The sequence below is a fragment of the Lepidochelys kempii genome, chromosome 11 (genome assembly GCF_965140285.1).
Source record: "Lepidochelys kempii isolate rLepKem1 chromosome 11, rLepKem1.hap1, whole genome shotgun sequence".
NCBI lineage: Eukaryota > Metazoa > Chordata > Testudines > Cheloniidae > Lepidochelys > Lepidochelys kempii.
In genome coordinates this window covers 80,627,431-80,642,160 of record NC_136390.1, presented here as the reverse complement: position 1 = coordinate 80,642,160, position 14,730 = coordinate 80,627,431, and the positions used below count along the sequence as shown (strand labels likewise).

At 44.9% G+C, this 14,730-nt stretch overlaps 1 protein-coding gene across 4 annotated transcripts in view; it reads right to left on the bottom strand.

The window, feature by feature from the left end:
* MCM3AP (minichromosome maintenance complex component 3 associated protein) overlaps positions 1–14,730 on the bottom strand; it is a 100,155-nt gene that overhangs the window by 17,597 nt on the left and 67,828 nt on the right. For all 4 annotated transcript variants that reach the window (XM_073306988.2, XM_073306987.2, XM_073306989.2 and 1 more), the window contains 3 exons: positions 5,046–5,243; positions 4,603–4,671; positions 1,358–1,492 (listed from right to left, as the gene is read on the bottom strand). In XM_073306988.2, the coding sequence (XP_073163089.1) occupies positions 1,358–1,492; positions 4,603–4,671; positions 5,046–5,243 (402 nt within the window). The remainder of the gene's footprint in view (positions 1–1,357; positions 1,493–4,602; positions 4,672–5,045; positions 5,244–14,730) is intronic.

Here is a 14,730-nt window from a genome sequence, read left to right as displayed (position 1 = left end):
CATGGCAGCAGAGTGTTGGCTGCAGTGAGTTGGCTGGCCTGCTGAGAGTCAGCGCACCGTATGCCTCGGTAGTAAGGGCTCTTAGAGTCATACATCTCCTGCTAGAGGTTGATTCATATAGGGGATAACAGACTATTACTGCTACCATTTATTAGTCCATGCTGTGAATCCAACCGTCCTGCTTACAACCTTGTTGATGACCATGGCAGGGGTCAATATGGGATTGCTTTGTCCCACATGATGGAATTTCTGTTTTTACAGTTAGCTTTTTTAAAAAGGTAGGAAATTACATATGCATTTTAGAAAGGTGCAATTTTATTTTTTTAAAACAGGGATGGCAATCAACCAATAGAACAGCTTACCAAGGGGCCCAGTGGATTCTCCATCATTTTAAAGCTTTGAAATCAAGATTGGCAGTCTTTCTAAAAGATACGTTCCAGGTTCAACCACAAGTTACTGGGCATGATGCCGGAACAGTTGGGTGAAATTCTATGGCCTGTATTGCATAGGTGGTTAGATAAGATTATCATAACGGCTCCTTCTGGCCTTCGAATCAATGAATCAACAGAAAATATCACAGAAAACTACAATGAAAGAACATTAATGTTGTAAAGTTAAACACTCCAAGTTAGGAAATGTCAAAATGAAGGTTTCTCATGCCACCTTAATTCATCCCCCTTGTGCATATGCATTATGATACAGTCTTAACAACAATCCCAGGTTTGTTCCATAGACCGCTGCCTCATTCTGTGCACAGGGTAGACCATGAATGAGGCAGAGAGTTGTGAGAAGAGAGAGAAGATTCTGTTGGGCTGAAGGGACTGGAGTGGACCCAAGAAAGTTGGGTTCTACTCTCTCTCTCTCTGCCACAGACTTTCTATGTGAAGCTGGTCAAGACTGCGTCAAAACCCATACACACCTGGAGCAGGATTAAAGTTGCCCCGGCCACCTCAATTCTCACATTTCCTGGATTTCGAGTGCTTGACTTTGCATGTTAATGTCCTTTTAATGTATGGGGTATGCAACAACAGTCTTAGGGCATGGAGATATTTATTTATGACAGGATGTGAGGGGTGAGAAAGGGAATGTGGCTCCATCTCTAGCAAAGCGCAAGGAATTTCCCCTCTCTGCAGCAAAGCTATTAACTTTAGAAAGGTGCTAGAACACACTGAAGATTTAGCTAAATAAACAGGGAACATTCTACTGACCAGTATTTCACCCCTTTGTCCTGTCATTCATTTCCCTTCTTTCTACTCAGGACATGGGGAGCTACATTTCAATGACAGTACAAACCCATCCCCTCCTCCATTCTGTCTCCATGACATGCAAGGGAATGCCGGTTGGCTCCTCTGCTTACTGGCTGGGATCCTCTGCTGGACATCCTTCGTAACTCGGCAACACCAAGAGCACCTTCCAAAAGATCTGTTCTCGCTGAACTGGAATATGTTCAAGGATCAGTGAAGGCAGATCCAGGGGTGTCCATGCAGCATCACTTAAAGACAGTGAAAAGTATATGAAAAATAACTAAATATCTTGAATTTTTTAATGACTCTTCCTTTTCGCCCTAAACTAGATTTAGAAAAAAAGGTGATTTTTGCCCTATTCTGTTCATTCCCTTGGAAGCACCTGGCATTGGCCACTGTTGGAAAACAGGGTATTGGGCTAGATGGACCATCAGCTGATCTCATGGTCTTGAAAGGTCAGTGTGGCTGTTTGGGCAGCTGCGTGCTAAGGTAACCAACATTTTGAAGCTGTGAACATTGAATCAATGAATGCAGTTATAGTCTGATAAAATTAAGAGCTAATGTAAATGCTTTCTTTAAACGTTTTGCTTTCCACAAAGGAGTTACAAAGAGTTAAATGGGCATTCAAAGCAAGGAAGTCAAAAATTAGACCTACGGGACTAGGTATTCAGCCAATGTGTATTGCCATAGCTCAGCTGATTTCAAGGGTTACACTGATTTACACTGGCTGAGAATCTGGCCCATAAAATTTGTCTTGGTTTGTTGGATCACATGCACATCCCCACTCTCCCCTCACTGTGCCTGACTACTTCGATGTTGTAAATAGGCCAGGGATTGAAGTTCATAAGAAGCCTACACAGGCAAGTGCCTGTGGGTTTAGAGAATACAATGAATGAGTAGGTTCTTTTGGCATCCTGTCAAACAACACTGAGAAAACTAGCTATTAGTTTATGGCATTTTCCCAGGAACCAGTAAAGCAGCCTTTAAACTCATTGATCCAACTTTCCATCATCCTATCAAAGTTCTATATTTATCATTTTTCACCCCCGTAATCATTTCAGATTTCACCACATGTTAAATTGTCTGAAATTTTATGAGTGATCTGGTTGCAGAAGAGACATTTTTTAGTAAGTTTTGGGGCGAACTGGACCAACATCTTGGGACTGTTCAAAACGTCATTTACTAATCTGGAAAAGTTTCCTAGCTTTTTTGCCATGTCTCAGGAAGCAGTCTGCTTCCAAACTCCAACTAGATTTATTCTGACAGGTTTCAGAGTAACAGCCGTGTTAGTCTGTATTCGCAAAAAGAAAAGGAGTACTTGTGGCACCTTAGAGACTAACCAATTTATTAGAGCATAAGCTTTTGTGAGCTACAGCTCACTTCATCAGATGCATATCGTGGAAACTGCAGCAGACTTTATATATACACAGAGAATATGAAACAATACCTCCTCCCACCCCACTGTCCTGCTGGTAATAGCTTATCTAAAGTGATCATCAGGTGGGCCATTTCCAGCACAAATCCAGGTTTTCTCACCCTCCACCCCCCCACACAAATTCACTCTCCTGCTGGTGATAGCCCATCCAAAGTGACAACTCTTTACACAATGTGCATGACAATCAAGTTGGGCTATTTCCTGCACAAATCCAGGTTTTCTCACATCCCCCCCACCCCCATACACACACAAACTCACTCTCCTGCTGGTAATAGCTCATCCAAACTGACCACTCTTCAAGTTTAAATCCAAGTTAAACCAGAACATCGGGGGGGGGGGGGGGGGAAGGAAAAAACAAGAGGAAACAGGCTACCTTGCATAATGACTTAGCCACTCCCAGTCTCTATTTAAGCCTAAATTAATAGTATCCAATTTGCAAATGAATTCCAATTCAGCAGTTTCTCGCTGGAGTCTGGATTTGAAGTTTTTTTGTTGTAAGATAGCGACCTTCATGTCTGTGATTGCGTGACCAGAGAGATTGAAGTGTTCTCTGACTGGTTTATGAATGTTATAATTCTTGACATCTGATTTGTGTCCATTTATTCTTTTACGTAGAGACTGTCCAGTTTGACCAATGTACATGGCAGAGGGGCATTGCTGGCACATGATGGCATAGATCACATTGGTGGATGTGCAGGTGAACGAGCCTCTGATAGTGTGGCTGATGTTATTAGGCCCTGTGATGGTGTCCCCTGAATAGATATGTGGGCACAATTGGCAACGGGCTTTGTTGCAAGGATAAGTTCCTGGGTTAGTGGTTCTGTTGTGTGGTATGTGGTTGTTGGTGAGTATTTGCTTCAGGTTGCGGGGCTGTCTTTGGATGGGCTATCACCAGCAGGAGAGTGAATTTGTGTGGGGGGGGTGGAGGGTGAGAAAACCTGGATTTGTGCTGGAAATGGCCCACCTGATGATCACTTTAGATAAGCTATTACCAGCAGGACAGTGGGGTGGGAGGAGGTATTGTTTCATATTCTCTGTGTATATATAAAGTCTGCTGCAGTTTCCACGATATGCATCTGATGAAATGAGCTGTAGCTCACGAAAGCTTATGCTCTAATAAATTGGTTAGTCTCTAAGGTGCCACAAGTACTCCTTTTCTTTAGATTTATTCTGTTCTCCTCAACAAGGATGGACTTTGTTGAGTTAGTTTGGGAGTTACTGAATTCTCTTTTGTCCACCGGAGGGGAACATCACAGAGTTCACGAATTCCACCTTGTATGTGCTAAGTTACAGATGTCTGCAGCTGCATGTTAATGACTTCTTAAAATATCCACAGGGACCGGCAGATTCTGGTTTTAGACTTGTAAGTGTTCTCTCTCCTTGGTTTATCTCTGCTCTGAGCAGTGCTGTCTCCAGCTACAGCAGGTTTCTAGACACCAAAGTCATAAAGAAGTGGCCTCCTAAAACTAAGGAAATTCTGCCCACCTCCTCCATAACCATCATTACCTATCTGACCTTCAGCTATGGGCTTCAGATCACTATTCTCTCACCGAGAGGTCTATAGCACTTACCAACATTTAAACTACAATTCCAGCCCACTGAAGACGAAGATCTGATGGTCCTTATGTTACAGAGACCACATCTCACTTATTGCTCTCTGCATATGAGCCATACTAGACTCTGCCCCATCTGCCACTCCACACACTCTCCCAGTATCAGGCAGACACTGCACTCTACAGGTTTAGGCACAAGAAAAGGGTTCTGATATTTTGAAGGATCCACCCTTCACCCACCTTCAGTTACATATATCCATAGGGGCTAGTCTGAAAAGTCCGCTAGAGCCCGATTCACCACTCTGCACCAACGTTTTCAGGGCACACAGCAGCTTTGTGCTAATGTAGCTCCAATGAAGCTCCAACTTACCATAGCAACTGCTGGTAAAAGTACTGAACTTTCATTTGGTGCTTTGTCCTGTTTCTCAGCCATCTTAACCTGGAAACAAAGAGGAAGTCTGGTCAGGATGCATCAAAGGTGTTGAGTCCCCTGTACAACACGTATAGGTCTGCAAGAGCTAAGAGTGCTCATCTGTGCACCAAGCAAGCCGGAACACTTAGGAGACTTACTACCATGGAAGAAGATCAGAGAGAAATTCTCTCTGGGTTTTCAGTTTGTTTCTTGTATGTGTCTGACTGCAATGTGTACAGCCAGTGTCTTTTTCATGAGGGTCCTTCACAGGACAAGGGATATAAGAAGATGTGCTTGTAAAACAAAATTTATATTATCAGGAACCTGTGCTCATGTGAAATTATTTTAACTTATCTTTTGAAACTGACTAGATTTCAGGTTAGCTGTGCAAGTGCTCTTACCTGGTGCAGGAGATTCCCAGATTTCCTGCATGTCCCAGGTTTACAATTCTCTTAATTAGGTTCTCCTCAGCAATAGGACACTCTGCACTGGGGGATAATGCTTTCAGTTTGTTTTTTGGATCCACACAACAGGGAGCTGCTGGGAATGCCCTCATTTGATGCTTCAGCTTCTTCCGCGCTGCAACAACTTCCCTCCATCTTTAAAAGAGAAAATACATATATGCTGTACTAATGAATGATGCTTATAAATAAATAAATAAATCTCAAATTGTTTTCACAGATTTTCTGTTCAGAGTTATTCTTCACTATTAACTTTCTGGAGCTACTTTGGCACCTTAGGTTTATTAGCAGTTCAAAGTAGAAAAGGAGAGATCACTTACCTCACAGTAATTTGAGTTCTTTAAGATGTTTTGTCCCTATGGGCACTCCACTGTAGCATGTGGATGTGCCTGTGCGCTCTTGGCTGTAGTCTGCAAAGTAACGTTTGTGGGCCCACGCAGACCAGCGCCTTATGCTGTGAGCGAGGGCATTTAGAGAGGTGTGAGTTCACCACCACTCAGTTAGTTCCTTCTCCACTGTGCAAGACTCCCAAGCAGGAATTCAGTGAGATGGGTGCTACGGAGGTAAGTCCAGGACAGTTTGAAGGACTGTACCACCAAAGGTGGAAGCAGGTAAGATGGTATAGTGTTTGGCTAAGATATGGCTAGAAGACCAAGTAGCAGACCTACAGATTTTTCAGTCAAGCTATGGACATGGACTGAGCTCTAGCAGAATGTGCTGTCACTTCCTGAGGGGGGGGCATGTAACCCTGCATTCCCATAACAAGCCCTGATGCAACCCAAAACTCGCTTAGACAGTCCGTGTCTGGAAACTGGTTGGCCCTTCATCCAATCCAAAAATCAACACGAATAGCCTAGCAGAGGTGCAGCATGGTTTAACCCTTTTCAGGTAGAAGGAAAGGGCCCTCATTACATCCAAAGAATGAAGGCCTGATTCTTCTCTGGAGACCCCACCCCGCCTCTTCCCCTTCCCTCCCCCGCACCCCTCCAGTGCCTCCAGATGCTGAAACAGCTGATCGGCAGTAGGTGCTTTGTCAGCAAAGTCCTCCAATTCACCATAGTTAAGGAAATCGTACTTGGCCAATGAGACCTGGTAGTTTGAAATTTGGAACTGGAGGCTTCCAGAAGAAAAGACCCTCCGGCCCAGAAGGTCTAAGTTTTTGCTTTCTTTATCCATCAGGGTGGACTGAAAATTTTGCTGTCTGAAGCGCTCTGCTGCTACCTGCACCAAGATGGAATTGGGCGGAGGGTGTGAAGAAAGAAACTCCGACCCCATGGCTGGTACCTAGCCTCTCTTTTCGTCCTCCTTGGTGGTAGGCATGCAAGTAGCCAGGGTACACCAAACCATTCAAGCTGGATGAAGACTGGCATAGTTGATCTATAGGGCAACTCTGCCCACTACCGAGGAGTGAAGAATGAATATACAGCTCATCCAGCTCCCTTTGCAGGAGCTCCTGAAACTGGAAGAAGTCGTTAGGAGGTGAGGGAGAGGCTGAAGTGACTGCAACATCCAGAGAGGAGGAAGGAAAACGCTCCTTCTCTGACAGTGCCCTCAGAACTGGACTGAGCAGCTCATCCTCCATAACATGTACAGAGCATCTGCTCGAGGATGCCCTATGCGTGGACAGGAGCAAAGCCTCCCTGGTGGAAGAGAGGGATAATCACGTTGTGTAGTAACTGCGGTTCTTCGAGATGGTTGTCCCTGTGAGTGCTTCACTTTAGGTGGTGTCTTGATGCCCTGCGCTTATAATCAGAGATTTGTGGTAGCAGTGCTCAGTTGGGCCGCGCACAAGCCATAGCCATCTTGCGCCCCTCTGAGCGGTTACATGGCGGTGCACAGCCAACCAGCCCCCTGTTCCTTCTCTACCTCAGAGAATCGGCCTTCGCCTCCGAAGTAGACGGGAGGAGGGAGGGTAGTGGAGCACCCACAGGAACAATCATCTCGTAGAACCTCACTTGCTACATAGTGGGTTGTGGTGGGGGCATTATGGTTTCCTCCAGTGACGAAGATGAGAATATAAGAACGGCCGTACTGGGTCAGACCAAAGGTCCATCTAGACCAGTATCCTGTCTTCTGACAGTGGCCAGTGCCCGGTGACCCAGAGGGAATGAACACAACAGGTAGTCATCAAATGATCCATCCTGTTGCCCATTCCCAGCTTCTGGCAAACAGAGGCTAGGGACACCATCCCTGCCCATCCTGGCTAATAGCCATTGATGGACCTATCCTCCATGAATTTATCTAGCTCTTTTTTGAATCTTGTTAGCATCTTGGCCTTCACAAAATCCTCTGGCAAGTAGTTACACAGGTTGACTGTGTGTGGTGTAAAGAAATACTTCCTTTTGTTTTAAACCTGCTGCCTATTAATTTAATTGGTGACCCCTAGTTCTTGTGTTATGAGGAGGAGTAAATAACACTTCCTTATTTACTTTCTCCACACCAGTCATGATTTTATAGACCTCAATCATATCCCCCCTTAGTTGTCGCTTTTCCAAGCTGAAAAGTCCCAGTCTTATCAATCTCTCCTCAAACAGAAGCAGTTCCATACCCCTAATAATTTTTGTTGCCCTTTTCTGAACCTTTTCCAATTCCAATATATCTTTTTTGAGATGGGGCGACCACATCTGCATGCAGTATTCAAGATGTGGGTGTACCATGGATTTATATAGAGGCAATATGATATTTTCTGTCTTACAATCTATCCCTTTCTTAATGATGCCCAACATTCTGTTCGCTTTTTTGACTGCCGCTGCACAAGGAGTGGATGATTTCAGAGAACTATCCACAATGACTCCAAGATCTCTTTCTTGAGTGGTAACAGCTAATTTAGAAAGCTGGGATTATGTTTTCCAATGTGCATTACTTCGCATTTATCAACACTGTATTTCATCTGCCATTTTGTTGTCCAGTCACCCAGTTTTCAGAGATCCTTTTGTAGCAATTTGCAGTCTGTCTGGGACTTAACTATCTGGAGTAGTTTTGTATCATCTGCAAATTTTGCCACCTCACGGTTTACCCCTTTTCCCAGATCATTTATGAATATGTTGAATAGGACTCGTTCCATTACAGACCCCCTGGGGAACACCACACTGTACCTCTCTCCATTCTGAAAACTGATAATTTATTCCTACCCTTTGTTTCCTATCTTTTAACCAGTTGCCAATCCATGAAAGGACCTTTCCTCTTATCTCATGACATCTTACTTTGCTTAAGAGCCTTGGTGAGGGACCTTGTCAAAGACTTTCTGAATATCTTAGTACACTATATCCACTGGATCCCCCTTGTCCACATGCTTGTTGGCCCCCTTAAAGAATTCTAGTAGATTGGTGAGGTATGATTTCCCTTTACTAAAACCATCTTGACTCTTCCCCAACAAATTATGTTCATCTATGTGTCTGACAATTTTGTTCTTTACTATAGTTTCAACCAGTTTGCCTGATACTGAAGTCAGGTTTACTGGCCCATAATTGCTGGGATCACGTCTGGAGCCCTTTAAAAAAATCTGCATCACATTAGCTATCCTCCAGTCATCTGGTACAGAAGCTGATTTAAAGGATAGGTTACAGATGACAGTTAGTAGTTCTGCAATTCCACATCTGAGTTCCTTCAGAACTCTTGGGTGAATACCATCTGATCCTGGTGACTTATTATTGTGTAGTTTATCAATTTGGTCCAAAACCTCCTCTGATGACACCTCAATCTGGGACAGTTCCTCAAATCTGTCACCTAAAAAGAATGGCTCAGGTTTCGGAATCTCCGTCACATCCTCAGCCGTGAAGACTGATGCAAAGAATTCATTTAGTTTCTCCGCAACGGCCTTATCATCCTTGAGTGCTCCTTTAGCATCTCGATCGTCCAGTGGCCCCACTGGTTGTTTAGCAGGCTTCCTGCTTCTGATGTACTTAAAAAAAATTTTGCTATTATTTTTTGAGTCTTTGGCTAGCTGTTCTTCAAATTCTTTTTTTGGCCTTCCTAATTATATTTTTACACTTCGTTTGCCAGAGTTTATGCTCCTTTCTATTTTCCTCACTAGGATTTAACTTCCACTTTTTGAAGCATACCTTTTGGCCTCTCACTGCTTCTTTTACATTGTTTAGCCGTGGTGGCCCTTTTATGGTTCTCTTACTATGTTTTTTAATTTGATGTTTTTTACTATCTATGTTTCTAAATTTGTTTTTTTTTTTTAAACGAGAGGTGAGTAGGCAGCAATGTGTCATATTTGGCTGTGTCCTCAGGTTTCTCGGTGTCTCCCTCTTGTGTTTCTGAGGGTGCCGGGACAATTGGTGAAGGGGACCGGGCTGTTCTGGACCTAGGCGGGCTAGGGGGCCTGTGGTTTTGGGCCCTGTACATCGCCCATGGATCCCAGTATGACCAGTTCTCATTGCACACACGCAAATCCCCTGTGATCACATCATCACTCTGGGGTCTCAGAGTATGGAGAGAGGAGTCTGTATACTGAGTAAAGAGCCCTTGAAATGGAAGGTCTTCCACTGTGTTTTCAACTTCTCTTGGAAGTCCTGAGGATTGGAGCCAGGATGCTCTTCTCATGACCACCTCTGTAGCCATGGACCTGACAGCTGTATCAGAAGCATCTAATGCAGCCTGCAGAGAAGTTTCGATGACCAACTCTCCTTCAGTGATAATAGACTGAAATTCAGCTTTCTGGTCTTGTGCCAAATGCTCATTAAAATGTGTATACTTGGAGTACGTATTGAAGTCATATTTTGCCATTAAGGCCTGGTAGTTGGCAATGTGAAATTGGAGAGTGGCTGATGAATAGCTCTTCCTTCCCAGGAAGTCCGGCCTTTTTGATTCCTTACCTGGTGGAGAGGGCCTACACTGAATTTGACAGTTCCTTTCATTGGCAGCCTCCACCACAAGGGAGTTGAGGTTAGGGTAGGAGAAGTAGCACTCTGTTCCTTCAGGTGGGATGTAGTATTTCTTATCTGTCTGCTTACAGGGCAGTGGAATTGTGGGAGGTATTTACCACAGGTTATACGCATGAGATACAGTGCCTCATTGATAGGTAAGGCAACCTTTCCCTGAGGACTGGTGTTCAGGATGTCCACCAGGGAATGTTTGGACTCTTGCACCTCCTCTAGTGGAATACTGAAGGGAGTTCTCTAGCCTTTTCATGAGTTCCTGGAATCTCTTGAAATCACCTGCATAGGAGGGAGGTGGTGGCATCACCACGTCATCTGGATATGAAGATGACTTTCCAGACTGAGGAGAGATCTCCTCTCTCTGAGGCTCCTGTTCCTCTTGTACATCTTTTGATAATGGAGAGCAGCATGGTACCAAATGGGCACTGTACTAGAGGACGTTCTGTAGAAGCTGGTAGTTGGTATGGTACCGATGGGTACCAGCGCTTTTTCCTAGACATTATATTAAGTTGCTCACCATAGTGACCCCTTAGGTACCAGTAGTCCATCTGGGGAGAGGGATAAGGTAAGGTATGCCAATGATAATCATAACCTCTGGGCCTATGATGTTCTGGTAGGTTCCCCAGGCCCATCTTCATGCAAGGGGCTCATGGAGGTAGGGTAGTATGGTACCCGAATGAATCCCTGTACTGAGATCGCTGACAAAGCAGCAACAGAGGCTGTCTGTGACATAGAGGCCAATGTATGAGGAGGGAAGCAGACCCTTTGGGAGCTAACACATGCTCCATTAGCATGAGCTTCAGTCTAGCCTCCTTGACCCTCTTGGATCTGGTCTTAAAACCTAGACAGACCATGCATTTGGCAGGGTTGTAGGACTCCCCCAAAGACCACAGGCAGCTGGAATGTCCATCGCTGCTGAGAAATGACCTCTGGTAAGTCTCACAGGCCTTAAACCCTGGGATCTTGGGCATAACAACTATATTCCAACACAAAATCAAAGAAAATGAAACGGAAGGGATGGACTAACACAAAATAAAGTGAAGTAAAGTGAAATAAAGGTATATGGAAACAGAATAATTCAAAGAAAGAATGATCAAACAAAGAAGTAAAAGAATAATGCACAAGTGAAGGCGGGAAGCCAAATACAACAGTCAGTAGACTCCATCTCAAGTTGCAGGTGGTAGAGAAAGAACTGAGTGATGGCAAGACTGTGCATCCCAATATGCCCTCACTCAGAGCACGGAGGCGCCAACTTCTGCTGGTGGGTGCTCAACCCGCCTCTGCGCCCAGCCCCGCCCCCATTCCAACCCTTCCCCAAAGTCCCTGCCCCAACTCCACCCCCTCCCTGCCCCTATTCCAACCCCTTCCCCAAATCCCCGCCCTGGCCCGCCTCCTCCCCTGAGCACGCTGCGTTCCCACTCCTCCCGTCTCCCTCTCGGAGCTTGTTAAGCCGTGAAACAGTTGTTTGGTGGTGGCAAGCACTGGGAGGTAGGCAGAGAAGCGGGGACGCGGCACGCTCAGGGGAGGTGGCGGAGGCCAGGTGAGGGGAGGTGAGGGGAGCTCGGCTGCCGGTGGGTGAAGAGCACCCACTAATTTTTCCCCGTGGGTGCTCCAGCCCCGGAGCACCCACAGAGTCGGCACCTATGCACAGAGGTGCCATTCTACACAGGCACAGACCTGCAAATACTGCTTTCCAGACGCCAGTCAAGAGTGCACGGGTGCGTGACATCCTATGGTGGGGCACCTATAAGGATGTGTACTTGAAGAACTAATGTTGTCCCACAACATACGTTGGTTATGCCAGCATGACAGCAGTTAAGTCACCCACTACCAAAAACCTGGACAGGGTGGCACACACTGACAATTAGGGGGCCTGGTTTTTGCTCTGACTTGCTACCACTAACATCAACGGGTAAAAGTCACAAGAGCTATGGTGTTATGGCAGTCGCACATTAAGGAGCTGAGACCCAGAAGTGAGAATTCTATTCAGAATGCATCTTGAGATAAATATTCTTCTTAATTTCAGTGTTTACTCTGTGCTTGTACAGCATGTATATTTGGTGTATAATCCATTTAATTGCTTTCCCCTGGATTATTAAACAGCTTCCCTCTTGCTGAAAATACCCTTATAAACATTACCAGGGGAGCAGAAAATCTTAAATAATTTTTTTAAGCAATTATAAAAACCTGTAGGGCATGCTACCTGAAAGATGATTTATCAGAAGTTAGAGACTATCTGCATATTAAGATTCCAGGATTGCTATTCTGTAAACTAGAACATCTATGTGCAGTGATGGAAATAGCTACAAGCATAGTTGAGAGCTCTTTTTGTTCAGAATAGCACCAGGCTCAATCATCACTGGAATCTGGGGTCTGTTCCTGTCCAATTCTTAAATTTTCAGCCACTAGGGGCTTTTTACACATTAGAAATTACACCTGTGTGACAGCACGGGCTTTCGTCTCGTCTGTTACATTAAATCAGTTTCAAAACATTTGAGCTGACAATAGAGAAATAATTTTTTTTTATTTACACCCTCAGTCCGTAACAAGGAGTACTGACCCTTCCCTAGTAATCTTCTTTCACACAATCCACTGAGAACGTATTTCAGATCCAGCGGCTGGAGACGGGACACTAGATAGGGAGGGCTTTGGGTTACCACACAGAGAATTCTTTCCCAGGTGTCTGGCTGGTGGGTCTCGCCCACATGCTCAGGGTCTAACAGATGGCCATATTTGGGGGTCGGGAAGGAATTTTCTCCCAAGTCAGATTGGCAGAGAGGGGATTTTCCCCTTCCTCTGCAGCAGGGGGCACTGGTCACTTGCACACTTAGACTAGTGTGTCAATGCTGGATTCTCTGTAACTTCAAGTCTTTAAATCATGGATTTGAAGACTTCAGTAACTAAGCCAGAGGTTAAGTGTCTATTACAGCAGTAGGTGGGCAAGGTTCTGTGGCCTGCAATGTGCAGGAGGTCAGACTAGATGATTGTGATGGTCCCTTCTGGCCTTAAAGTCTATGAGATCTTTACAGTCTCCCTCACATGCAGGGAAACAGATGAGCCTTGCAGCGTGCCCTGAAGGGTCAATACCCCAGGGCTATTTTAGACCGGGGTGAGGGAATTCCAAAACTCCACAAAGAAGGCCCTGCCACCCCCCTGTGACCCTAAGAGTCTCTTTATGCCAACCAGCAAAGGGCGCATTCACACTGTTGTCAGAATATTTAGCTAAACAGCATCTTGTAAGGTATCATATGTAAACTGGTGACACGCTGGTCATGAATATCATCATATGATGTATGTATGGGTTGTGTATTCAGAGTTATATGTGTGGTGTGGAGGCAGCTAATAAACAAGCCTGCTGTAGACTAAGGAATCTGGGTTTACCCGTCTACATGTATCTTGCTAAGGGGCAGATGAGAAGACAGCATGGGTTGATTACAAGCAAAGGACAATGAAAGGACATTTGACTCCAAGGTAAACAAAGTGATAGACACAATGGAGAAAGCAAGTTGGCCAGAGGATGAAGAATGGGTTTGGTGCCTGCTCTCCAAAGAACACACAGCAGGGGAGAGGAACTTTGTCCAGGTTTACTTTTCAAAGAATACATTTCAAAGGTTTTCAGGGAAGGAAGAGGACTCCTCATTTGTTATCCAACATTGATGGAACAAAGGGATCAGTGCCCCCTGATTCTGTGAACAGCTAATCCTCCTGCTTGTGGGGCTGGAGCTGCTGAGAGCTTGATGCAATTGAGAAAGCTGCTTATGTAAAGATTCGCAAAAAGAAAAGGAGGACTTGTGGCACCTTAGAGACTAACCAATTTGAGCATAATCTTTCGTGAGCTGTAGCTCACGAAAGCTTATGCTCAAATAAATTGGTTAGTCTTTAAGGTGCCACAAGTCCTCCTTTTCTTTTTGTGAATACAGACTAACACGGCTGTTACTCTGAAACCTATGTAAAGATTGGAGCTTGCTAAAGTCACGTTTTAGATAGTAGAAAGGTCCCATTGTTGTTTTGTTTTAACCACGTTTTTCTCTTGCTTAGTATCACTAAAATCTAAGTTCTTTATTAATAAAGTTATGCTTGGTTTTATAAGCCATCTCAGTGCAGTGTATTAAAGTGTGGGTCCTCAGCTAGACCGCTAGGCTGGTGGGTGCATTCTCTTTGGAGGCAGCAGACTTGGTAATTTCTGTGAGAGTATCCAGCAATAGGGAGTGGATTCTACAGAGGACCGCTCTTCCTGGAGGTTTGGGAACTGGGGTTCACCAAATGTTACCCGCGAGGCAAGGCTAAGACTGGCAGACTCCCAAGGAGTTTTCTGGGGAATAGGACAAATTGATGTGGCAGGGAGCTGACACACAGTTTAACCTCCAGCAAAACTCTCCCTTGTTGGGGTAACACATGGCTTATGGTTCTGGGTGGCCCTAGATAGCGTCTCCCTCTCTCCCCGCCCCTTGTCTGAGTGAGGGTCCAAGCCAAGCACCCCACTGATCTGGCAATATGGCAGAGGGAAAGAGACACCTTTTGGATAAGTAGATCCTGGGCTATTTAGGGCTTTATAACCCCTCACACCCCCACCCCTCCCCCCAAAAAATCTTAAAATACTAATCAGTGCTTAATAATTAGCCAATGTAAATAAAAAAACACTGGTATCATGTGCTCCTGCCAGGATATACAATGTAAAACATGAGCTACTAAATTCTGTACCAGCATGAGTTTCCAGATAGATTTAAACTGTAGTCCCCGTA